The sequence below is a fragment of the Centruroides sculpturatus genome, unplaced genomic scaffold (assembly GCF_000671375.1).
Source record: "Centruroides sculpturatus isolate CEXI.00-Female unplaced genomic scaffold, Cexi_2.0 scaffold1208, whole genome shotgun sequence".
NCBI lineage: Eukaryota > Metazoa > Arthropoda > Arachnida > Scorpiones > Buthidae > Centruroides > Centruroides sculpturatus.
The window spans coordinates 33,666-61,580 of NW_019385347.1; the positions used below are offsets into that span (position 1 = coordinate 33,666).

At 39.5% G+C, this 27,915-nt stretch overlaps 1 protein-coding gene and 1 long non-coding RNA gene across 2 annotated transcripts in view; one reads left to right on the forward strand and one right to left on the reverse strand.

Annotated features, from left to right (window-relative positions):
* The first annotated feature begins 1,866 nt into the window (after positions 1-1,866).
* Positions 1,867-27,565, forward strand: LOC111637931 (tRNA (adenine(58)-N(1))-methyltransferase catalytic subunit TRMT61A-like). The gene is made up of 4 exons (XM_023383541.1): positions 1,867-2,248; positions 5,785-6,051; positions 26,565-26,722; positions 27,250-27,565. Exons 1-4 carry the CDS (start codon positions 1,924-1,926, stop codon positions 27,448-27,450), a joined length of 951 nt encoding a protein of 316 aa, XP_023239309.1. The 5' UTR covers positions 1,867-1,923; the 3' UTR covers positions 27,451-27,565.
* LOC111637932 overlaps positions 10,771-27,915 on the reverse strand; it is a 38,162-nt gene continuing 21,017 nt past the window's right edge. The window contains exon 3 of the long non-coding RNA XR_002758759.1: positions 10,771-11,228. This is a non-coding gene — a long non-coding RNA (uncharacterized LOC111637932). The remainder of the gene's footprint in view (positions 11,229-27,915) is intronic.

Below are 27,915 nucleotides of genomic sequence, written 5' to 3' on the forward strand. Positions count from 1 at the left end.
TGTTGCTCCGACATTTATCAGAATTTAGGCTCTTTTATCGTATATTATACAAATTACATTTTATGTTAGTCATATCTTATATCAGGAGCAATCGTCACTCTTATAGGAGGGTCCACTCGTCAGGACCATCGCTCTTCTGTAGAAGGTTCAAGAATATGACTATAATTTTTTTAACTTTGCCTCGTGAGCCTCTTTAACCAGTCCACTATTACTAAATTTAAATATAGGCCATATCTGGGGACGCTAGATCGTCGGTGTGGCGCGGGGGCAGGGTGCGATGGCGCAGCGCCAAGGTCGCGTTAAAAAACGAACGAGGATACTAGGGAAAATTCCCCGAGTAAAAATGTTTGAAGTCAACACTTACGTGGAGCCTCTAATTCAAATTTGCACGGAGCCTCATAAATATATAACTCGAATTCTGCAGGCAAAATCGAGGAATCGTTTAGATTTTTACGGGATATTTGAACTAGAACAGGGATGGAGAACCTCTTTGAATCGGTGCCTGTCACATAGCCAGCGTAATTATTATCAAAAATGTTTACGCGTGCCGAAGTTGACTCGCAATAACGATATTTACAGAAATGAAACGAATATGTTTAATTGAAATATATGTAAAGCTGTCTGAAAAAAGGATGATCGGGTTATTGAAAAAAAAAACAGATGATAAACCAAATCGTATAATACCGTACAATTCTTGCCAGATGATTTCTCCCTAGGTACCCATTTTAAACGCGTGCCATAGGTTAGCCACCTCCGAACTAGAAGAATGGCAATCTGTCCTTCGACATCCTTTACATATAATAAAGTCTCGAATATACCGTAATCCGTGTCGATTTCGCTGGATATTCGAATAATATTTTCTGGGGGCTAAACAGCGTGAAAGAACAAAAAGATTAGAGCCTATTCTCACTCGATCTTTAACATCCTTCCGATAAATAAAATCAAACGCGCGCGGAGTTACCGATATTTTATTTCGTATTTTTTACTCGGTCCTAAAGGATGGCGAGTGGCCCGTTTGTCCCCCTCTGGGGACGTTCGTGATTATGGGTACGTTCGTAAAGTAGAACAAAGTATACTAGTTTAATTTTTTCAATTTCGATTGTAATTTTTGTTAGATAATGTTTTATATCCAACTTAATGTGGAAAATCGACGGTGGGCTGAGCGAGACTAAAAGCGCCAGGCTGTCGTTCTGCAGATCCGGGTTCGCGTCCCCATCAATTCAAAAATTTTGGTGAGCGAATCTACCCGGATCGGTTCACTTCCATCCTTCTTCACCCGGCTGCCCGCGTTAGGAGTGGGCCATATTAGAAAAGGATTGGGTTGGAAAAAGGCTCTTTTAGTATCCATAGAGTGAAAACAGTTTATATGTTTTATTTCCTTTGTAGATCCATTAAAAAATGTTTCTAATATGTCGATTTCTCACCAGAAGCGCCATACTAACGCAGGATATTTCCGTAAAAATATTTACCACGGCGTGAGTAAGCCCTCCGGTTTTTAAACCTTTCCTCCGTGTTTACACTAAAGGCGATGCACGCGACACGGGACCGGATTTAGGCATTTCGTTTGCTTAAAAGGTCTTTCGGTGCTGGCGGAATGGAAAGAGTTTTAAAAAATCGAACCGCCTTCCTGGTTTTTTTGAAAAATTATTTAGAAAAAGACTTTGGAGAGACTATTTATTGAAGTGTGCGAATCGAATTCATCTACCAGAGATAAATTAAATTCTCCCGAAGATAATTTATATTTGTAACGTTTGAATATAAAAAAATGCGGAAATTTCGGAAAAAAAAAAAATAAATAAAGATTTTAATTTTTAATCGGAGAATTTGCACCGAAAAAAGTAAAGAAATACGAAATGAAAAATTGACACTAGAGGGTGTTAAGTCGACAAATACACGTGGTTTTGTGTACGTCCGAAGGAAGCGATGAGTTTCCTGAAGAGAAAGGAGTTTGTAGAAGAAGGCGATACTGTCATCGTGTATTTAAGCGTTCAAAATATCTACTCCATACGAACCTCTAAAGGGAAGGTATTTCAAACGAAATACGGAGCGTTGAAACACGACGATGTCATCGGATCTCGTTACGGCTGTCGCGTTAATTGCACGCGCGGTTGGGTGTACGTTTTGTTTCCCACTCCGGAATTGTGGACGGTGACTCTTCCCCACAGGACTCAAATATTATACACTCCCGACATCAGTCTCATAGTCCTCGGACTCGATTTGAAGCCCGGATCCGTCGTCTACGAAGCCGGTAATGTCTATTTCCTATATTATTATGGTCACTTAACAGTTTATTGGTTAACTCTTTAAGTCGTCTTAATGCAATATTAAGTAATCTTTTATTCCTTTCGGACATTATTGGCACACACTATGATTGTAAATCGCAAAACTGTGGTTCTAGGAGTTAAATTATCATTCTCCAAAATGTGTTGCCTACAGGACTTAATGATTTTCAAAAATAAATGAAAATTGGAACATTTTAAAATGACTTTTAAAATTATTGTGTTTTTTTTTCAAGACAGATTAAAAATATATGATGTGGGATGCGAGATATGTTGCCAGTTCAAGGTTGTTTAAGAATATAGCTATATAGCACCCACCCCGTGTGTGCGGGATGAATGTTACGTAGTACATCATTAAAAAAATTAATATTTATACTAAACATATATTATATAAACATTATAAAGTTGTTTCTAGTTGACATCTGAAAAAAATCTGTAGAAAAAGAAGATTAGTTTCTGGATGATTTGGAATGCTATCCCGTTCGAAACGTTTTTCCCGGAATGTCCCGACTTGTCTGTTTATACCCGAATATGTTCTGATTTGAATTGAAAAATTTAAATAAGAATTGTAGGCCGTGGGTGTCGTGGTGCATGCACTGCCCGTTCTTATGTGGACGTGCCTTTGGTCGGGGTTAGTATCGACCCCTTGGCGGTCCATAAAACTTTGCAAATATGAAAAATTTATTTACGTATATTAAAACTTTTATGTATTTGTTTTGCTCTCGAGTAAATGTGGGAAGATGGATTTAAAGTATGTAGGACGCTGTTGCTTGTACTTTTATATGTAATACAGTATATATATATAATTGTAATATGTAAAGTTCTGGCCAAAACTGTCCAATTTTGTTTAGCTATAAAAAATTAATGATTAAAGATATAAGTTTACCAGATTTTATTTGAGAGAAAAACTCAAATTTCATTGAAAAATCACATCTCTATGTGTACTCCAGTTGTCACATTTATATATCTTTATTAAGTATAAAGTATGTGCCTGGTTTTGCATGGCGTAACTGGGCAGAGTGTATGATATATATGGGGTTGTACGCTACTGAAGTAGGATATGGACATATTATAGTAGTAGAGCACATAAGTATAGTTTCAGATATGTTAGTATTTTTTATTTTGTTATGTTAGAGTATTGCGTGATCGACGTCATAGCTGTGATGCATAATATTCTGTGTAACAGATTGTAGAAATATGTACAGTTGCAAGGCAAAGTAACACACCCATGCAGTGTATGTGTTTGATTTCTATAGTGAGATTGCAGCAGTAAAAATAGATAAATAGAATAAGGTAAGATAAAATTTAATAAATATATACAGGAAGGTACATAAAATCACAAGAAATAGAAAGTAGTTACGTTAGTCAAAGATGAGGGTTACAATTAATCATGTATTTTGTATATTATACTACAGCTGTTTAAACTAAGAATATGTACAATACAATAAAAGAAAAGTATGCTTACACCCTGAGGCAACACAGTCGTAGTGATGTCGTGGAGATGTTAGGCAATTTCCTGCTATATACTGTGCGGTGTGTCCTGTCTCGCAGTGTGGTGGTGATGGCTACCACGATGCACTCTCGAAAACCCCGAAGATCTCCAAACAAAGTTGCATAAACCATATCTTTTACGTAACTCCATAGCTAGAGGGGGTTGGATTGGTAGATCTTGGCAATCACACTGTTGGGCATACCAGATCACAACCTGTGCTTTCTACTGTGGTGAAGCCACGATTGGATAATAATGCTCACCATTTGACTTACAAGATGAGCATTTGATAATAATGCTCATCTTGCAGTACAAAAAAAAATCTCTATTAAACTTGATGAGTTTTCCCATCACATGCCACTTGTTGCTTTTATATATCTTAAACCATTTAGTTTTTATAGTGAATTAAACTTGAGTTATTTTCATTTGAACATCTTGTAAAATATTGTATAATATTAATGTATGTAATATTGAATGGATAGAAAAAAAATTTCTTAAAAGGAGTTAATGTACAAAAAATGTTGGAAACCCCTGGTTTTAGTAATGTGTGGCGCATGGTTTGTGTTCTGTTGGTTTTGTGTAGTGCTGTGTGATCACTTTAAAACTGACAATGAATTGATGTTTTCATGCAATTATTGATGATGGATGAATGGTTATGTCTGAATATAGTGTAATTCTTCTTTTTTTGATTTTTTCTGCCCTTTGGGAACTAAGAGGAACTTTATTTTTAGTCATGTCCATTTTGGATTTAGCTGGGTCCACAATGGGGACAGCCAGGTTTTCAAATTAAAACCTATTTGAAATATGTAAGTCAAGCAAGTAGGATTGGTTCAACAAATAACAAGAATTGTTCAATAATTGATGATTCAATAAAATTAGTTTAATTAGAATTATTCAATTGTTTCCAGAGTAGCTACTACCTATCTAATGCTGGGTATCCATCAAGTTTTTACACAAGGCTAAGTCACTTACTCTGTTCATTTTTCTGGATTTGAGCCTATGGTGATGAAGACAAGATTTTGTGAAGATTTATTCCTGAACCCTTGATTCCCTTTTGTTTTCTTCTTGTACAGGATAATGCTCAATATAGATAAAATTTTGCAAAACAGTTTATATATATTGTACCTGAATTTTATATACATTATTCACCTGAATTATATCTTTTTGTAAATGCAATCATGCTAGTCAAATGATATCTTCTTTCCATGGCATTGAGATGAACAGTAACACTCACCAATTATTGTTGATTAAAATGCAAAGAACACAGCTACAGTAAATGTAATATAGTTTTGTATTAGAATAATTATTATATAAATAATTGCTAATTGATGAAAATCATTATTATTATATAAAAATCTTTTATGTGAAAGAATTAATTTAGAAGAGATATTTTCTAAATTTACAAGAAACTTTTTTGAATTTATATTAATTCAACATAAAACACAATGTTGATGTTTTGGTTGAAGTTTGAAAGCAATTAAGATTCAGTTTTTAAAATAATTTTATAATAATTAAAGATGAGACAAGATTATTTGTCATTATTCCTAAACAACATCTAATATATTTGTCTATATAGAGGAAAAGATTTATGAAATTTAGATTTATGAAATGATAATGAAAAGATAATTTAGATTTATGAAATGTTTTATTGTTTATCTCGTAATTTATTATCATTTAAGTAAATTTGAATCTATTCAAAATCTTTAATTTTACTTAATACTTAAATATCAATTTCTGTTATGTGAAATTTTGTTTTATGCATTTTGAACTCAATTTAATTTTCATTAATGAAATATGTTCATTCTAAATTAATTCTAAATATAAAATTATTACAAAAGTTGCTTCTCTAGCCCTTGGCATGATTATATTAATTAAATTATCAACAACCATGAGGCAGATAATTTAATTAATATAATAAAATTTTTTTAATTTAAAAATTTGTAATATCTATTAGAATTATTGTAATAAATTTGAAGGAAATTGCATTAAATTATAAAAATGTATCTAATGTTTCAGGAACCGGTAGTGGATCTCTATCCCATGCCATTGCCCGCACAATAGCCCCAAATGGTCATCTGTACACGTTTGATTTTCACGAACAGCGTGTTAATATGGCAAAGGAAGAATTCGATGCTCACGGACTGTCGGAAATTATTTCCGTTTCTCAACGCGACGTCTGTACGGACGGATTCGACGTATTAGAAAAGGCCGATGCGGTGTTTTTGGATCTGCCGAGACCCTGGGAAGCCATGACGTCCTTGCGGAACATAATGAAATCGAGCGGTGAGTTTGAAGATAATATTTAGAATATATGATAGCAGTTTTTATTATAATTAAAACTCTCTTATTAATGGAGCATATAAAATAAACAATAAAACAAGAACTTACAGATTCTTGTTATATTGTTCACTTTATATGTTACTAAAATGATTGTATAAGCTAATAAGAGACAGAAATCTTTAATTTCTGTCTCTTATTTAAAACGAAAACATTCATTCTAACTATGGTTCCTCCCCTATAAATTTATTTTAAACGATGGATTCAAGAAAACTGACAAGAATCAAGTGTATTCAAGGCAGTTTGAATATCAGAGGCAATTTAGATAGATGTATTGGAGACATTTTTTCAAAATGGTATGAACACACAAAATGAATCCCTTTTTCAAGAATAAATACTTTCAGATTCATTCTTGCAAAAGGGAGGATCCAATGAGCAGTAAACTAAACATCCCACTCGATAATTCTTATAGATTCTGGCATTCTTGTCACTATCAGTCTTGGTTTTATTCAAGCACACCATTTACATCTTAATCATCTTTTATGATAATCTATCATGAATGTCTAGAATTATTGATTTTCTTCAGTTGTGTTCACTGAATGATCAGTTTTTTAACTGCATTTTTGCATCTCTTCCTGTTTTATAACCAAGAGAAGTTACAGATTCATTTATGTTGAATTATGTGGAAAAAATCACAATTTGAATTACAGTATGTATATTTTAAAAAACAACCTTTACTTTTTAGTATATTTTGTTAATTAATTAGTTCTGTTGGTTTTGTGTAGTGCTGTGTGATCACTTTAAAACTGACAATGAATTGATGTTTTCATGCAATTATTGATGATGGATGAATGGTTATGTCTGAATATAGTGTAATTCTTCTTTTTTTGATTTTTTCTGCCCTTTGGGAACTAAGAGGAACTTTATTTTTAGTCATGTCCATTTTGGATTTAGCTGGGTCCACAATGGGGACAGCCAGGTTTTCAAATTAAAACCTATTTGAAATATGTAAGTCAAGCAAGTAGGATTGGTTCAACAAATAACAAGAATTGTTCAATAATTGATGATTCAATAAAATTAGTTTAATTAGAATTATTCAATTGTTTCCAGAGTAGCTACTACCTATCTAATGCTGGGTATCCATCAAGTTTTTACACAAGGCTAAGTCACTTACTCTGTTCATTTTTCTGGATTTGAGCCTATGGTGATGAAGACAAGATCTTGTGAAGATTTATTCCTGAACCCTTGATTCCCTTTTGTTTTCTTCTTGTACAGGATAATGCTCAATATAGATAAAATTTTGCAAAACAGTTTATATATATTGTACCTGAATTTTATATACATTATTCACCTGCATTATATCTTTTTGTAAATGCAATCATACTAGTCAAATGATATCTTCTTTCCACGGCATTGAGATCAACAGTAACACTCACCAATTATTGTTGATTAAAATGCAAAGAACACAGCTACAGTAAATGTAGTATAGTTTTGTATTAGAATAATTATTATATAAATAATTGCTAATTGATGAAAATCATTATTATTATATAAAAATTTTTTATGTGAAAGAATTAATTTAGAAGAGATATTTTCTAAATTTACAAGAAACTTTTTTGAATTTATAGTAATTCAACATAAAACACAATGTTGATGTTTTGGTTGAAGTTTGAAAGCAATTAAGATTCAGTTTTTAAAATAATTTTATAATAATTAAAGATGAGACAAGATTATTTGTCATTATTCCTAAACAACATCTAATATATTTGTCTATATAGAGGAAAAGATATTTTAATTTAGATTTATGAAATGTTTTATTGTTTATCTCGTAATTTATTATCATTTAAGTAAATTTGAATCTATTCAAAATCTTTAATTTTACTTAATACTTAAATATCAATTTCTGTTATGTGAAATTTTGTTTTATGCATTTTGAACTCAATTTAAATTTTCATTAATGAAATATGTTNATACCTGAAATTAATTGAAATTATATATCATATTTATGGAGAAAGTTTTAAGCAAATTTGTAATATGTTTTGAGATATCAGATATTTAGATAATAATTCAAAATAATATAAGAATTATAATAAAATATGTAAGAATATCTTTGAGATTAAATGTTTTAATTTAATTAATAAAACATAATAAGTGTAAAAATATAAATTTGATTATTTTAAAATGAAAAATAATATTAAGACCTCAATGAATTTACAAGAAATGTTATAAAAGAGACAAGCAACATGAATTTGGAAGCTTTTGCTAATTTTAAAGGAGAAATTACAAAGATTTTTTTGTACTAAATTTGTCAAGTTGTGTGTAATCCACAAGTAAAAACTAGAAGGAATATATTAATGCAGGAGATCATAAGACCTCACTCTAGCACAGTCATTTCTACTAAATGTTTGATGGCCACATTGTTTAAATTCATAATGTTTGCATCATTCTTGAATGCTAATTTTCATTTTTTAAATTGTTGAATTAAAATTTTCACTGCTAACTTGTTTCAATTCTACGAAAAGATTTAAAAGTTAAATAATGACACTATTCTTATAATTAATTCTTTCATTCAATGTTACAAGATGATGAGTAATCCGAAGACATCATATTTAAAAAAAAACAAAAAAATATTCATGTTAATTAAATTTTTCCCCAAATGTTAAATGTATTTTTATTATTCTTGACAGTTTTCTATTGCGTGAAGAATTTGACTAAAATATTTCCTATTAAAAAAATTGTGATGAGTTTTTACTGAAGTTACTTTTACAGTTATTAAAAAATAAAACATGTATACTTTTCAGTAACTATATACATTTCTGTCTTATTAAATAAAATGGGAATTTGTTCCTGAATTTTAGGGACAGTCTCTGGTATCTCCAGCTAGTTTTTGATGATTTTTTACATTTTGTTTTGTTTTCTTCATTTCTTTTTTTTGTATGAATTATTTTTCGACTGATCAGGAATCTCGTGTAAATTTATACATAAAGTTACTTCAAGAACAAACATATATTTTATTATATGAGACATTTAATGAAAGAAATGGAAGAAAATTAGTAATACTTTAAAGATAGGTACTTCAGGAAAATATACGTTAATCTATTAAATCGGTACAGTAGTGTGAAGAAAAAAAAAAAATATTGACAAGATTTGACTGTGGAAAAGTATTCTTCTGTTACTAAGTTTTCCTAACACTTAGTTTTTTTTGTTACTCTTAAGTGGTGTTAATTACTCTTTACTTAAAAATTTTCAGTCATTATTAGAGTGTCCTTTGCATTAATCGATTTCTAAGTCTTAGGGGGAAAATGATTTAACTGGAATTTACTCCAGCAAGCAATAGACAAATCGGTAATGAACTTTAAATTTTCTTTAATGTGGTATTATTTAAATGTTGTCTCTAACACGATATTCCCTAGAACTGCAACATTTTGAACTCGGCCGTCATTAGAGTCGTTTCGTTTGTTTTTTCCTCTTTTACCGCTAAGCACCGTGATCATTAACTATTGCCTTTCTTCTCGAGAATCATTTTAATAATAATGGGGTAAAGAAAATTTAAAAAGTGTGGCAAAAATAAAAGCAGGCGTAATAAAAGAGTGGCAAATTCAGCCCGTCTAGTACGAATAGCGAATATACCGCCGGCGCCGTCCATGTTCATGCTGCACAATATTGTTTCATATGGCTACGAACACGACGAATTTCTGCACGTGAAATACAACCAAAATATAAGCATTAGTAACGATAAATAATAATGCGAGGAAGAAGAAATGTGTAATGATTTATATATCGATTGTTTCTATTTTATGCAGGCTAATTTAAGGACGAATATGGTTAAACTGGTGTTCTGCTTCGAAACTCTACTCGAATAAATTAGATTCTAACTGTCGAAATATCAGTAATCAGAAGTTGGAGCTTTAAACTATGGATTAATTATTAACTCATTGTAACCAATATTCTGTTGGAGCGATGGAAAAATGAATTTTAGCCTTATACGGTCCATTAGCTTATTTCAAAGGCTCCTGATATTTTACCTCGGATGTGAATCTCCTCAAAAGTACCTTAGTGACCTTTCGTATAGCCTAATCGGAAATTTCACGACAATGTCTAGAGAATTTTTTTAATGTCGAAGGCTCGAGACGACTGTTTTATATCGGTGCATGGAATTTTTCGCATTCGGGATTTATATATTCCCGTTGGATCTTAGGAGAAAGAACTTGGTAAATCTTTATCCGTGGGAACGATTACGTTGGTTGGCATCGAAGAAAAGGCACTAATTTATTTAATTAAATTATAATTTCTATGCGAAAATAGAGCGTACTTTAAAATTTAACACGAAGCAAATGAAATGATTGGTAAAAAATTCGAATTTTGAAGCGGTTAAGAATTGAATTTTCATTGTCGAACATTATAAAGCAGCGTAATTAAAATCACTTTGAGGTTGCACTAAAAATGTGAAATTTTACCAGGTAATATGCACGAAAGTAAATTTCCATATTAGTCTGATTTCGCAATAAGTCGATATTAAAGAAAGTATCGAATGATTGGTGAGTCCGACACCAATTGGATTAATTACGTCATACTGCTCTTCTGTTCTTTATTAATAAAGAGAGTATGCGGCAAAAGGAGGATGTGTATTTATTTGTGATTGTATTGGTATTATTGTATTGAACTTTTTAAAGAGTGAATTAGTTAGATCTAACGTTTAATTTTCGACTTGGCAAAAAAGAAGAAAGAAAAAAATGTTAACAAATTTCCAGTTAATAATAGTTCGTGCACAAAGATGGCGCCACCTTACATAAAGTAAAAGTAATTGGAAACGCCGCTAATGTTAGCGGGCAAATTATCGTGTTTACAGTCAAAAGAGAGATTCCATTTGACAATGGTTGGGCTGTTGTACCGAGGAAGGACGATCGAGAATATAATTGAACGAGAAAACACATTAGCGTGTCCGATAGCGCACATTTCGGCCACCTCGGCTTTCTGGGAAAACCTTACTGATGGCTTTCGACACGCCATTCCGGGGCCCTCCTCCGCCAAAATGACAGTGCGGCCACCACCAAACTCGGTGGTCCGTCAGACCGTCGTCTCCGTCCGCTTCTAAATGGACCTCCGTCCACCTAACCCCGCTCGACAGATGGCGTTGGTGACTGACGTTCCGGATCGAAAATGGCATCTTCTTCCTTTCTTTCCTGTTTGAAATGGAATCTATTAAGGTTTACTCTTTTCCAACAGTTGTATCGATGACATTCTATTGCCTCCGAGGGTTCGGGTTCGAATACTTTCGGACTCGTACACAAATTGTTCGATTAAAGAAGTCGTTCGCTATTATCTTCTAACTAGCCACACGGTCCACACGCAATCCGCAATGGACTTTTCAGAAAAATCATCCTTAAAGGAACCACTCGATCCGTAATGGACGGAATAAAATTGATGGTGCGGTACACACGCTTACTATACCGTGGTGATTGGCGAAAAGAATACAAGTCGGCCTTACAAGTTAGTATTTTAGATGTAGGGGGAAAGAAACCCTTCATAACTTTTGCCAGAGAGAGTTAGGAACCAACATATCAACTTCAGAATATTGTGCCCGAAATCTTATCCGGGAGAGTGGAGTCGTAAGTTTGGCGCTGACGTGTAGCCGCGGAGGACTCATTTAGCCCATTGATTTAGACGACCGGGAGGTGTGCTGCTCGTGTCTTGTTTGAACCATAAATTTCCTCTTCGAAACACTAACCTTCCTCCTCGGGTGTTTTTTTTCTAGCCAAGACAGGAAAAAAAGTCGAGGAAATTGTTAAAATTGTTCTTCCTATCGAATTACATCCAGTGTTTTCGCGTGTTTATTCCCGTTTCCAGGTTAATTTATTCGAAAGAAAGGCTCCGAGAACGGATTCACCGTTTAGCATCCCGTCGTAAACTTCTTTTGAGGGGTGGTGTTGTCAGATCGTTCGTTAGTCCTCTTTTTTATATCCTATCGAAAGCCGTTTCTTTGCCATCGGAGTAATAAAATACGCTTTATTAAAATAAATCGCGGCCACACGACCCCCGCGTCTTTCTTCGATAATTTCCCCAGCCGCTGGCATTTCGAATTCCCTCGTACCGTACTTTAAAATTTTTGGGGGTGAAAGTGGCTTCTGGTGACTAATTCGGTTCCCTGCACGGGGGGGACGCGAAAACCGGAGATAAACGGGGAAAGCCCCCGTATTGTTCTCTTATTCATTTGGCAGTTGCAACCGTTTTCCAAGTCGGAGAGGCAGGTGCTACCGCAGGGGGGGAGGCAGTCGGATGGCTGGGAGTACGGTGCGCTGACCTCGTGTTAGGCAGGGGCAAGAGGTTGGCGGAGTTGATGTTTTCCCACAGCTGTGATGTCATACCGAAGTTAATCACGGGGAAAACAAAGGCATCCAGTGGTAGGTTCTGACCCCGCCAAACCGCCTCTTTTAATATCTGTGCGCGCCACATCTCGGGACCGATCGCCCGGAGACTATATATAGAGACGGTAAACGTTTATATCTTTGGTTCCTTTTTACGACAAATCGGCGGGCCACGATCGGAGGCCGAAAATAATTTCGAAAATTGGCGCGAGAATGCGAGTGGGCGTGACGGCCGTTAATGACGTCGGAATTCGAAAGGGGAAAAAAAGAAGCCAGCCGGGCGGTAGAAAGTGAAATTTTGGGTATGCGGCTTAGTCCCTCCCATCGGTTCGCTTATTGGCGGTGCGTGGCCGACGCGGCACTTCGACCTTGACCCCGTTATTACCGAACGGTATTGTTATCCGAAAGGCGGCGCGTTGATTGGTCGGCGATATTCTCCATATTTTATCTCGTTCCGCATGAAATATGAAGACTGGTGGCAGCCCGGAGGTGCCTCACCCGGACCTGGCCGCAATCGTCCCTAGGCCATACTTTCCCGGGGTGATGAGGTCTCCGGTATTATTTTCTCTCTCTCTTTTTTTTTTCCTGCTCTGACAATCGAATTTTAAGCAGACCATGTTGCCCCACGTGTTAATAACATTTTGTGCACTTTTACAATGTATAATTCTTCTTGACAAGCTAATTACTTTCATGTTCTCTTCTAAACGATTTTCGTATTGGCCTTCCACTCTCTCCCGGTTTGATTTAAAGCGGCGGACGAGCCCCCATATATAAAAATTCGAACGTAATTATTATATTTCGATGCTCCGCAGCTTCTTTTAATAACACGTTGGCCGCGGGACGGAGAAAATCTAGATTGATGAAGCCACATCCACTCCCGCTTCGAGTACAATCGGGTTTGCATTCGGGCTCCTAGCCAATTAAAAATGGCCGATGCCAAATTAATTTCCATTTTGTCCGGCTTCGTCCCTACGTCACTAGCACGTAATATCCAAGTATTTTTCGTCCCGCTTTGCCCGTTTCTGTTAACAGCTCGGAATTTATGTTTTGGCGGGGTCGTGTGGGCGCGGGCGGGCATCTTGCGGCCGCCGTCCCAACGCCTCGTCACTTTCCCAGGGAAGAAGAGAGCCGGAGGCTCGACCGGTAGGGCGATAATGGCGGGTCCCGGTGGAAATTAGGACGCCCCCCTCGGAGCTCCCTCTCTCGGTCGGACGCGTCACGTGGTTGGAAAAAAGCCGAATTGCCCGGCCGAATTTTATTCCGACGGCGCGGAATTAAGTTTCGGACGAGGTGGCCGAGTCCTGTAATTTCGGACGGTTTGCCCCCGACCGCACTCCATTAGTTTAAAAACAGAATGGCCGGTAGCCCGGAGCCCGGCCAAATGACGGCGTCCAAACCAGTAAAGGGTTCTTTTTTTTCTCTCTCTTTTCTTTCATTTATAAGAGAAATGAAAGGATCGGCGCGGCTCCTATTCCGCGAGACGGCAATATTCGTCGCCAAAGTGTGTCCCGGAGGGCGGAGGTGTCTTTGTTTCGTGCGGCGCCTTTGGCCTGATGAGCCGCGCACGGACGGAAGCCCGTTGCACCGGTGTAATCTGCCCGATGCCCTATGTTTCGTTAGAACCCGCCGATAATTTATAGAGTCCTCCCGGCACCCCCGCAAATCACGCGATATCGACCGTGGTCGTCGGTCGGGCTCGGTCCGGCAGGGGTACCACCCAGTCTAATCTTGGCCGCGGAACACTCCGAATCGAACGGACGGAATAAATCCCCATGGTAGAAGATTTAGGATAAAACGGCGCGACTCTCTGTGTGGTCCCGTCTTAATGAAGCCATCGCGGTCCATTAAGCGAAAGGGTGGATTTCTGGCAAAAACCAAAAGTAATTGTGGTACTATTATTCGTCGGGGGAGAACGCCCGCGCCTTTCGCTAATCGTGGGAATTTTCGGGGTCGTCGTAACTCTCTCTGATTAATGTCTCCCGTTCTTAATTATTAATCGGCCCGGATATTCCCGGTAATTTTGACGACGAGTACGGCTCCCGACGTCGCGTAACCGCTACGAAATTTCCGTCTCCGTCGTTAATCATCGCCCCTCTTTAATGGCTTCCAAATTAGAAAATCTTACCCGCATCGTGGCGCTACTCTCCCATCTTAAATGCCTTCGTAGGCCTAACCGGCTATTCTGACGTCACAAAAACAAATTTCGATAGTGATTATTCGTCTTAACTTATCTTTTAACCACGATTTAAACAAATGCTTACGTTTCGTTCCGTCGCGCGTAATAAGTTTCCTTTACGTCACACCGGGTGAACTCCGAGTATCTTACGTCGGAGGTTTGTAACAGCAGCCACTCGAATTATTCTCTACTATACGTTACATTTATCTGGATGAAATTTTCCGTAATTCCTCTACATCTTCGCAGTGTCTTACGGAATCGACGTAATTGTACGGATATAACGTATTGTAAATGGAATGTTGAAATTACCAGAGGATAGGCTTAGTAAGCTCGAAGAAACTTTAGTTTCTCCCTTATCAAATTGAGCACCAGCAAAATTCCATGCTAAAATTCTCGTATAAAGTAATAAACGAAGAGAAGTGTCGAAACTTCTCGTGTTTATCGAATCTTATTCTTTTAAATGGAAGAAACTGCTTCGGTCCTTTAATTAGTAACTTGTCATGGCAATAATTTTTCGGTAGTAACTGCCCTAAATTAAATTTGGCGCACAATTATAGACAAGAGTATTAAATTTTAGCGTATAAGGAAAGCATTAATCCAATTTCGAAACCACGGAATTAAAATTAAAATGAAGAAAGTTAATTAGTGGTGTCGGCGGTTAGCGTAGGGAATTTCCGAGCATTACATAACGAATCGTTTATTTTTGTATTAAACGGGGGAAGAAATGGCGGGACGGGCATTATTATCACCCCAAATGGGGTAGATTTTTGCCAAAGTCGAAGCCGTAGACTGGCTAAAAATTCCGTGGCAACCGGTCTAAACCGTCGAAGGTTAAAGGTTTACGTATTGAAAGTAATCCGGTGTCGGTGGGGGGGTAGCCCGGCCATCTAGACCGGCCGTGTTAAACGCATCCGGGACATCCATTAACCGCGTAATTATTATAAAAAGAAAAAGCAAGACGTTCTACTATCCGACTGGCTTGGCTTCTTAACTAATTAAATATTTTTGTCCACTATTTTGGCTACGCAAATCGTGCTCGGCGGCGCTTCCTGCGCGTTATACAATGAAAGTCTCGGAATATTTTCGTATATTCCAAGCAAAACGTCAACGATAATTCGATTCCCGTATTCGGTAACTACATTCAATTAATTAACTTTACTTCGAACTCTTTACTGCACGCAATTAGAATTAGAACTACAAAGAAGATTGTGCGTGAACTTCTTTATAATTAAAGCCATAATGTAGAAACAAATAGAAATCGTATAACATTAAAACTTCTGTTTGATATACAAATTCCTCGATTTACTGGACGAAGGTATTTTTTTATTTTACCTGTCGTTGTAAGCTAATATATTATATCCTTGCTAGAATTTCTAATTGTAACAACACCTTACAAATGGAACTATATAATTTCACTTATATCAGCTTGTATTGAATCTCGAATTACGGCCTTGGGAGAAATAATATACGCTAAACTATAAAGTGGAAAGGTAATTGCTTCACTATAAGCGGTAAATCGAAAGAATATGTTAATACAATTACTCGTATTAAATCGAGAACGCATTGTATGTTAGCGTATGTACGCCAACGACTCGCCGATTTTTCTGTTTATAAATAAATGCTTTGTATACTTGTATACGTGTATATATATATAAATACAACGTACATCTTTATATATGTGGTGATAATTTACTTTTTGATGGAAAAGAAAAACCACCGCCTGTGTAGGTGACATCCCCGCATTACCGATACACAATGCAGTTTTGCTTCGTTCTAATTATATTCTTCTGTCGAAAATCTTTACTTATTTACACGAAAATTTAAAGAGAAGTATTACAGAGCTTTTAAATTGTTGACAGCTTTGTAAATTTAAACTTTTCGACAAGTTTTCGTAACGAAATTACCGACGTTATAAAATAATATTGATATTTCGTAATTCCTAGAAAAAATACGCTTTTGTCTAATGATCCTTACGCAATTTAAGTATTAAAAGATAAACGTACTTGATTAAAACGGCTAATAAGGATAATTTCCACAATATTACTTGATTGCGACGTCATTCTAAAATGGCACCGCATAACACAACAAAATTTTTTACCTGCGGGGAAATAAAGATGGTTTCTTATCAATTCCCGCGCCCGCATTACAAAAATTGGCAAGAAAATGCCACGTGGCTTCGCAGTTTCGGGTATCGAAGCTATTATTTCCGGCATCCGTGCATTACCAATGATGCCGCAACGCCGCCAACATCGAGAATTAATACCACAGATTAATTTTTAATGATGAAACTCGAAGCTGGTATTTCGAGTTCCTAAATCCAACATCGTGTTTAAAGATTTTGAAGCGAGATTTTGATAATTGATGAGATTCCTCCTTCAGAGGTTTGAATAAAATAAGTCTTCGTTTACACTTAAATTTATCCTCGGAATTTAGTAAGAATCTATAACCAAAATCGGGCAGACTTCAGTAATTATTCGTATACGAAACGTCAGTCAAAGTAGATTCCGCCTTGGCAGATTTGTCGATGCCCGAAAAGACAAATGGCGCATTTGTTCATTTATAAAGTAACGTTCGCGTGTCTTCGATGTTTAGGCCCACCGTGGCCGGGTGGATAAAACTACCAAAAGCTGGTAGTCGGTCGTGGATTCGCGCCTGGTCAACGAGTCGACCACCTGAAGTTTATTCGCGTTTGTAATACCTAAATACGGGTCAGTTTCCCATAAAAGACCTTCCGGCAAATGGGCCACGCGTCGCGTTGCCATACACAAAATCCAGCAACGAGTTGCATAACTTCCCCGGCAATATTTGGTGGCGCCATCTGTTATAATATTTTATTGAAAAGTTTTTATATTTTTAACTATTATGAAATGGCAAAAAGCTTAATTTTCACGTTAGGGACGGGTTTTATATTTAAAAAAAAAACTGTAAATGCTAATAACCAGTAAAATCGTCGTTAAGTCCGACCCTACTAGAGATATGACACAAGACCCCCTTTTTCTCCCTATCCCCTCGGGACTTTAATTACCTTTAATCACCAAAATTTAATAGCATCGATTTCCGTAATAAAGAAACCTACCTGCCAAATTTCAGAAACTTTCGACAGAAAGCACAGTTGTTAAACTTCAAACACGATGAGCAAAATCGTGCCCCCCGCGTACACACACTAACATCCCCACATACAGAAAAACCCCAAATTTTTTATATTTTTTTGACCGATGGCCATACTTTCCACCCTGTTATATAGGCCTATAACAGAGCGGGGGAAAGTAATAAAACCGATATTTTATCAAATAAGACAAGATTTCCACACGTGGTGCTTGGATTTTAAATATTAATCGGAAGATTTCGGAAATTAACGAATTTACTTCACGAATTAAACTATACTTTGTGTAAGTTAGAGCAAAGTTTCGTATCAGTTTGGAACATTATAGTGACAGAAACGAAACCTATTCCCTTGTGATAGGATTTAAAACACTACGTATTAAAAAATCTAAGACCTAGATTATACTTGTGTGTCAACGTACTGTACAGTACTTTTTTTATATCCTCCCAGTGTTACGAAGTAACGAAAACTAATTAAATATACTAGAATATTCTTTTATTTTACAAATTAGATAGGTTGGCATTGGAAAAAGTTGGAATAAATAGCGGAGACGTTTTTTTTTCTTCAAATATCTGTTTTGGAGCAGAAATATCGAGGAAATGGGAGGGTTAACTGGTCAAATTTCCAGGCCTTTAATTGCAATTTGAAATACGATGCCATCTTATTTTTCTCTATAAGTCTATATCTACGGAACCAAATACGTTCAATTACTTTATTTGTTATAATTGTAGGTAAATACTTCTTTACTTTTCTATAACTTTAGTATACAGTAGTGTATACCGAAATTGTGCTTATCTGTACTCTAAATTGAATTACTTAACTGTTCTTTTCGTTTAGATTTTTGAAAGCGTTCATACTTTATCTCTTACTAGGCTCCATCCTCGACTGGATGGCCTAATTACCGTAATTCGGTGTTAAAGTAGAACTAATTACCACCATTCCCGACGGGGAAACACAGCGTTTCTCGATTAATAAATTGGGTTTTTGTTTTACGTGTCTTCAAATTCGTAATTTTCTAATAATCGAATTAATTGGTGATAAATCTCTAAGTATGTTTCGATTGCTCAAAGACGAAAAAAAATTTCTGTACTATAATATACTACGCGTGTTAAAAGATAATCAAATTGTTGATAAATCTGTGCGGGATTGTAGTCGAAGGACTGGACAGAGCATTCCGAGTAGTTGTACGATCAGTACACTATACCACGATATGGCACCTCCATACTTAACCGTAAGGGGTGAATAGATCCGTAGATAGGACAAATTAATTAGCCTGGAATTTCCGTGTCCTCACATATTTGTCCGAAACGACGGGAATAAAACTTTCGAGTTATTATATAAAGAGCAGAAAATTGTAATACGAGTAATAAATAACATTGGAATAATGCCAAACTTCTCCCTTAAACATAGAGATTTTACTTTCCCTAAAACACAAAGAATACATTTAAATGCGTCTCATAAATTTGCATTCTGCGTAAAACAAAACAACATATTTTATTTTTTGCTTTTCTGCCTAGAATTTTCCAGGCGGAAACCGAAAATTTCGGATTCGAGTTTAAATTTCTGCGCATAAAAGCAAAAACGAAACGAAATCCGGTGCTTTATTTTACACGGGATGCAAATTTATGAGGTGTTACTTTTTAATAAGCAATGTTTTTTGCCCTAATTTCAGTAAATTAGTTAAAAATACCGTATTTTTCCCTTTTGTACATGAAAATTGGAAGCGTGCAACTTATGAGGCACTTTTGTCGATTGGTTAAAGAGCACGATCTAACTTTTTGGAAGATGCTGTCGGACAAGCGAGGGAGAAAGCGAAGACGGGGGCTTTTGGCTAAGAAAGGGTAAATAAAAATCGAACTTGCAGAGGTGAAATTTCTGACAATAATTAAATATTTAGTTGTATTATAAAGGGAATTTGGAGAAAGGATGCAATTAAGACGGGGAGAATGGGAAAATTATTGGAAAAGGAGACGATGTAAGCGTCCCGTTTCCGTGGTTCCCGGGGGCCTGGTATCGAAACGGGTAACGTCCCAAAGACTACAGGCGGACGAGAGATTTACGTGCCACCGATTTGGAGAGAGAGCCAAAACAGTCCCGTCGGACCCCTCTATTTTCGGCACGAATTCTCCGGGGGTAAATAAAGCACCGTATTAACCCGCAACGACGATTATCGGGAAGAAGGGAACGAGATTAACAGTACAATACGAGCCAGGACCAGATATCTTTCGTTATCCGTCCGTACTGTACGTAGGTACAATCTCCTAGAAAATATACTTTTCGTCTCGTAAAATTAATCTAAGAGTCTATTTTTTTGTATTCATTCGAAAGAAAATTTGGCTTTAAAAGCCGTACCTACGAGTAGAACTTAACGAATGCTTTAATAACAAATTCGTAAACATAATAATAAAGACTATTTATGTATATATATAAGTTATATAATGATTCTGTTATGCAAAGGATAAAGATTTATGCATTATATTGAGTACAGCACAGTAGTCTTTGAGACGACTACTGTTTCAAAGACTATTGTAGAAATAAAACACTTAAGTATTTTACTACAGATAAATACCCCCTAATCTGTTTTTAAACGAATGTGGATTTTGCTTAATTGGTGGGTATTCGTAATAAAGTAGGCCTAACTTCGGGAAACGTTTACTCCAGTGTCGCTCTCATATAAATAGAATAAACGTATTGTTTCGACAGCTTAAATTCCCAATTAATATAACTTTATCGGTTTGTGTGTAAGAAACGAAAGGCGCTATTTTCTCCGGATCGATGTATTTTAAATAATATAAGATATTAAATTCTTGGATTAATGCCGCTGGTATGATGAATGTAGAGAAGGAATGCCAAAAGAATTAAAATGTAACGAGGTGAAGTACTTGGTAGCCATCGAGACAAACGACGTATTACACGAGAAAGCCTTCAAATTGTATTATTTGGGGGTAAGAAAATCGGATCCTACGCTCCAAACTTTTCTTAGGCGTTAACGGCGTGTATCTATTTTAGGCTTTTTCTACGCGGAACGGTTGGAAGTAAAGGTTTGTTTTTTACAACGTTCCGTCCATCCCGCCTAGGGTATCGTTAGGCCGATATTTAGCGTAAAAATTCGCACAATCGTATAAAAGAAGGACGTATGTCTAGCCTCTTCTACGTCACCGACTTTTAAATTATCCATGGTAATCTTCATTCGGGAAGAAAAAATTTTGTCTAATTAGTCTTGTGCAATAAAATCAGTAAGAGTGTTAATTTCCATTTCCGCTTAAATCCTTCATTTCTCTTTCTGTTTGTGGGTTTACGAGAAAGTTGCGCGGTGTATTACTTCGACGACAGAAGGAGGTAAGGACGTAAGTTTATCGGTTTCTCCCGCGCAAAAAATATCCCGGCCCAATTAAATAAGTTTTCTGCCATATAAATTCCGCTCGGCCCGACCCTTTATTTACGCCTCCTCCGGGTATCCTTCTTCTGCCCCTCCGTACTGTACGTCTACGCTTGCCGGCGCCGATTTTTCGTATTCTTTCCCTTCGTCTTTTTCCCCCGGTGGAAAATCCGGTCCCGATTTTCCGGGGGCGGCCGGTCCGGGTCCGGTTGTCCGTCGGTAGCCGGCCGCGGGATAAATCGGCCGGCCGACGGCCGACCCCCGACCCGGAAAGGGAGCGATTACCGCGGCCGCTGCCCTCCCGACCCTGGACCTTCCCGGAGCGATCCGATCGTGTTCCGTCCGCCCATTCATCATGCGGGTCGGCGGCGACGCCCCGGGCGGCGCGTTCTAGACCGGGGTCGTCCGCCGGCCCGCGGAAAGGGGCCGGGGAGGGAGCGCGGCCCGCCGATCCGGCCGGCGGGGAGAGGCGGAGGTCCGGCTCTTTCGTCTCCGGTTAACCGGGGGTCGGCGCACTCGGCCGCCGGGATGGGTCGGCCGGGCCAATGGGACGGAGGCCGGGCCGCCCGCCATTGGTCGGGCGCCGTCTTCTCCGACCTCCGCCAATGGTCGAGCGCCGACGGGGCGTGGCCGGCGCGGTCGACGGTGGCGGCCGGATTCCCGCGCCGTTGGTAAGCGGTCGTCGTTCCTACCGAAAATTATCCGCGGCGGCCGTCCGGGTCCCGCCCTCCTCCCCTCCCCGGGGTGGCCCGGGTGAACCCGGACCCGGCGCCGTTCTAATCGCCCGCATCGGCCACCGCCGACGGGTAATGCCCGGCCTAAACCGCGCTTTCTCTCCCCCCGTCGTCGGAGGTTTATCCTCCGTCCCCGACCACTCCTCGTCCCGGTTTCCGACGTTTTAACCGCCGGACCACCCTTCCTCCGCCCTCTGTCCGCGCCCGATCTCCCCATAAAACCGCGTTTATCTCTCTGCTCCCCGACACATTTGTCCTTGGCCGGACCGTGGCCACGGACTTTGCTCTTTGTCCCGTTCCTATTCTTTCTTCGCTCGGATGGAAAGTAATCCGGGCGTTATGGGGCAAAACGTAGTTAAATTTCACCTCTTCGGCCACTCTCGAAACCTGGGTTTTCTTCGCCCAGTCGGTGAATTTTACGCCTTAAATATCCCGGAGGAAAGTGCTTATTATAACGCTTTACTCCGGCTCGGCCTATTTAACCTTCTTTCCTATACCTAAAAAGACGCCTCGGTGCGCTCGGATGTCTTCTTAATCACCTTCGGCTTTTATATCTCCTCCCCCACTTCCACTTTCCAAAGTTTCCATTAGTTATCACATAGGTCTTCTAGGCGTAAATGACGTTTATTCCGAAGAAATTGATATAAATTTGCTTCGTTTTACAAAAATTGTGCAAAAGCGGGTCGTCCGTTATAAAAATTTGCTGGAATTTTCTAAAAAACAAACGAAACAAAACGGCGCAATACCGTAATACGAGGCCGGGTGGAATCGGACCCAACGGAGTGTTCCTTATTCGAATCGTGTGTATGCTTAAATTCGTTTTTATTCCCCGTTTCCTCCGTCTTTCGACGAGTAAATAATTGTCTGGGAAATCGTATCTACTTCGTCCGCACCCTCGTCTCCCCCATACGCGTATTTACGAAAAGTCGACGGCAGATTTTGCATCCGTTTTGAAACGGACGAATTAATTAACGACGAAATTCCGTAAATTATATTCAAACTACGCTCGGGTGCGTGACGGAGGACCGGTGTACTGTACAATTTGATTAACTGTTTTAAATTAAACGCAAGATATAAACTTTTACTTAAATAAAATCCATTGTTAATAATATATTATGGTGGAATTTTGCTTTTTCCCTCGGGTTGGCCGGATTATAGTATATCGAAAGTTCTACTTCCAATCTGTGGGATAGAGAAAGAACTACCTGTATTTACAAAATTATCCCTCGGTTTAAGGTTACTATTTAACTTTATGTGTCTTTATAAGATAAGAATGTAACATTACATATAAACCAAAGCTTCCAGTGGTATATTAATATCCAGACTAATGATTTTTAACCCCGGTGGAGCTCATCCCCGCGGGTGCCAAACGTCCTACTGGGGATGTTTGAAAAAATTTAGACTACGTTTTAATAATAAACAGTAAAATAGAATTTACCACCAAACAATTCTCATGTAATTTCAATATCTATTTGAATTTTGCTCTAGTACGATTCCGTAGGGTTGGATTGTTTTGCAAAGTTTTCTTAATGGCTTAAACTAAGTTTAAGATCCCACGCGCGTTAGAAAGCGGGACGAGCCTACTCGGTTACATAAAAAGAAATTTAACATATTTTTCGTGAAGGTGCCAGGCGCGTGTTAAAAATTCCGAGACCGAGGGTTGGGGAAAAGGTTAAACGTCGCCGCTCTAGACGAATTCCTCGGGGTAATATTAGCTACCGAATGCCTGGCCTATAAAGTTTCCTTTCGTACAAAACAAATATATATAGCGTTTTTACTAAAACTGTGTAAAATTTATACATAGATGTAAAACGGTTTGGTGACGAATTACGTAGCCGGATTGCCTAGAAGTCTCTTAGTATGGAAAACTAGCAGAGAATTGGCGTGATATTCCATTCGGTTTCGGTTTCTGCTTTCTTTGTTATACGCTGTATTTTCCCAACTGTTCCGAAGAATGTATACATCGACTTTTTATTCTTTAATTTTTTATCGGTAGCAAAACTTGGTAAATATAGGCTGACCTTTAGTCTACACTTAAATGTAAGCGAGTATTTCTGTACCGTATATGATGCTACGGCTATTTTAAGATAATTGATTTTTATATCGTGTAAAATCTTTCTAAAAAGTTATAAAATAGTTTCTTATAAAGATTTTACTATATATAAACTACCAGAAGGTACGAACAGGTAAAGGTATAAGACTTATAAAGATCTTACGTGACAAATACCGATAGAAATGGCCCGGGATATAGAAATAATCAGAACCTAAATCGTCGTCTTATACTCTACAAACTATAGTTAAGGTAGGCCTGTGTTCGTGTCTGTTGTCTTCTAGAGAACTCTCCTCTTATTCTATACCCGCATACGTATATTGGTACAAAATCACCACCACCGTCTGGTTACATTCTAGCGAAACTAATTATTAGTTCTATAGTGTAGAAATCCAAAATTATGGAAATTTAATCAATCCCAGCAAATACGCTACATTATTTATGGCTTTGCTAAGTAATTCGTTTCTTATTACCTGCCTAGTCTGAATTTTGTATAAGACGGGTGGGCCCGATTACGGACGCGATACCATACGCGCTTACGAATCACCGTAAAAAATTGGGAAATTTCGGATTGGATTGGATTTTTTTATTCGGTTTTGATTTATAAAGAAAAATTAAGAGTCTATGCCTTGACCTAAGGGTGGAGAAAACATTTCCATTCTGTTCGTAGGCCCGTGGGCACCGTTGCAACTTTGATACCGAGCAACTGTGTCTTATATTTTGGTGCGGTAAAAACGAAAAAAGTGGCAAACTCCGCGATTTGATTTGGAAGGAAGAGAAAAGCTTCACCGGTCAAGAACGGAAAAGATTTCGTTTGGTAAATGACGAAAGACGAGCGATTTTTCTGATAGGAACGGAAGGAAATTGCTTAAATTCGTCGGGCAGGTCCGGTGACGGAAACGGCGTCGTCGTTTCCGCGGCACTAAAATCTTCGGGAGGGGAAAGGAGAAAGTGGGTTCGGTGGTGCGAGAATATTAATTTATCGACGATGGCTTTGTGTGTTTAAAATTCCTAAATATTCGGCGTCCATTAATCACCCGTCCGTTAAACACTGTTATTAACCGCGCAGTCTCGGGTCGACCCAACGAATACCGTATTAAGCCTTTCTTTCGCGGCCGAGTCGGCATTGTCGTTGCCGGCCGATTTTCCGTCGGGGACGAGAGGTCGGAGGTCAAACTCTGCCGTTTCGGAACGATAAGAACGGCGGTCACCTCCACCGGCCAGATAAGCCGTTCCGGGTGGAATACTCTGGCTTCTCCGATTCGTTGTCGGTGGCGGTTACCCTCCCACTTTCCTCCTCCCGTCCCGTCCTCTATCTCGGATATTGACGATTTCTTATTTAACCGGGAAAGAGGTAACCGTAATGGAAGTGGGGGAGACGTCGAAACCTCCGCCCGGTAGGGAGGAGAGACTGTTCCTCGCGCCCGAGTAATAAATTTGGCCGGCACCAGGAGAATGGATACGGCCGCGCATCCCGTTCCGTTAACCGATATTCCGGTTGCCGGTGACGTCGTCTTCCAATTACCCGCCGAAGCCACCGTTAAATGGCCACCCCCCTCCGTCCGCACGGGGCCCGGTGGCCTACGACAATTAGGCCGTTTACCCGCCCTCTGGCGGACGGCTTCCGTCCGATCCCATTACCGTCGCTCTGCTTTGCCCCGCGTGCCGGCAAAAGGGTTTCTCCACCCACCGCTGCCCGAAAGCCAAGCGTCTCGGAAATCTTTCCGTCTTTTCCTAAAATACCAAAAAATACGAGAATTGGTGGGTGGGGCGGGAAGGGCGGGCCAAAATTAATACATAAAAAGCCCGAAACCGCCAGGGGCCGAGGACATTTATTTTCCATTAACTTTTCCCACCCATCCCTTTACATTTGTCGTAGAAATGAAATCGTTTCATTGCGCTTTTGGTATTGTTTGCCTTGACGGGATTTTTGCGCAGATCGTCGGCCGAATGGGCCAGGAGGGGATTTTACCGTATCGACGATGGGATTTGTAAAATATGTGGCCGGAGTTTTAAAGAGGAGCCGGTTATTAAGCCACCAGGATGTAGACCGGCGGTTGCCGTCGGAGACACCGATTACGGCCCCGGGCCAATTTCCCGGCAAATTGCTTTAGCGCGTTCTGTAAGCGGATAGGTGTTATTACGGTAGACGCGCTTAATCGAGCGCGCCCCGATCCCCGGCTTCGTCTTTCCCCATAAATAAATACGCCAAATTCTCCCTTCTCCCGTACCATCTATTCCCGGGTCCGAACTGCGAACGGACTCCGTTTACCTTCCACTAATCGGAACCAAGGACGGCGACCGGACGATTAAATCCAATTACGGCCCGGAACTGGGATGACGTCACCGGTCGGAGGCAGACGACCGGAAGGCGTGTGCCGCTACTTTGTCTACGTCACCGGCTGCCACGTGACGCGGCGTCGACGACCCGGCGGCCCGACCCCGGGGATAGCAGTTAACCTACGACCCGGCAAAATGAGATTTTCTTTCTCTTAAGCCACCACCGATTCGTCGGACGGCGCGAACGCTTATTATAGAAGAAGAAGAAGAAAAGAGACTTAAACCCACGGACGGCTTCTCCTGCAAAATTAATAAAGCCCGCCTCTCGTTCCCCGCCGCGGGAAGAATTACGGACGGAACCGCGTTTTTTTCCGTTAAATAAACGCGCCGGCATTTAATAAAACTTTAATCTAGTTCTGTTTTTATCCGCAGGGAGTCGTCTATGTTCCTTTTCGCCTTGCATCGAACAAGTTCAGAAAACGTGTCGGCGACTGGACCGTCTCGGTTTCTCCGACGTCACCACCGCCGAATGCCTGCTCAGACCTTACGAGGTGAAAAGAGTGTCCATGCCCGTCTTCCAGCCTTCGCAGGTAAGGAGGCGCGCCTTCCACCCGGGCCCTAACGGAGATTCTCACCGGAGGACCCTTCTTCCTCCACCCACACCAGCAAACCACCGTCGTTAGCCCCGACCAAACTTATAATTTGCATCCTTTTACTTCGCCTCCGTTTTGCACCCGGGACCGAAACGTCCCGGAAGCCCCGTTTACCGGTAACGATAATGTCATTTCCGACCGACCGGGTATCTGCCACAACAGACCGGTGTCCACCCACGCTGGAGTAGAAGGGCATGAGAACGCCTCCCACCGTCGGGACAGACGGCTCTTTCTATTCCAACGGGCAGATTTCACCTTTCCCGATTAATACGTTTGGGAGGATGGCACCCGAATTAACGCTTTCTTCGTTAGGATGCGCGCGTTAGAAAAAATATTATTAAGCGGTAAAAAAAAGGAGAAAATAAACGATTTGTGAGTAGAGAAGATGAATAATTCGCGGCCGACTCTTCATTGTTACCCCGTGGACGTAGCCATGCTAATGTTTTGCTGGGTTTTACTTTCAGGACGTGATCGAAGACGTGGCCGGGGGAAGCGAACAATCGAGCGGAGAGGAGGCGACCGCCAAGAAGTCAAAGCACTGCTTGCCCCGGAGCCGGGGAGGTGATGGGACAACTACGGCAAATTTCTGGTCTGCCCTCCCTACCTCGCAGATTACGGGTCACACTGGTTATCTGACCTTTGCAACCCTGTATCCGGGTAGCTGAGGTAGAACGCCTTGAGAACAAGGCTACCTTTCCCCCCGGTGGGAAATTTCTGCTCCTCGCAACCTCAGATCGGATGTAAACGATAAAGTTCTTCTAATAAACATTTACATCTGGTTGTTGACGCCTCTTCCGTCCGTCGACCGGTCCGCCCGTTTCTTTCTTTTTTTTTCCAGGCGCCGGTAGACGGGGTTCGGATTCTTTTAGGTAATCGAGTAAATTGCCGACGGAGGAGACGGCCGCCGGGCTTTTTTCGGGCCCGCGCCGTTTTTTTGGCAAGAGTCGGCTTTCTCCGCCCTACTTTCCGACGGAAGGAGAAGCCGACTTAAAGGAAGAGTCCGATCGCCGCCGAAAAATATTGGAAAGAGACGATTTACAGCAGATTTCGGTAGCGCCGTTTAAAACGACGAGTTCGGAGGGTGTTCGTCCGTCACGAATGACCGGAAAGGGGGGGGAGATTTTGCTCTC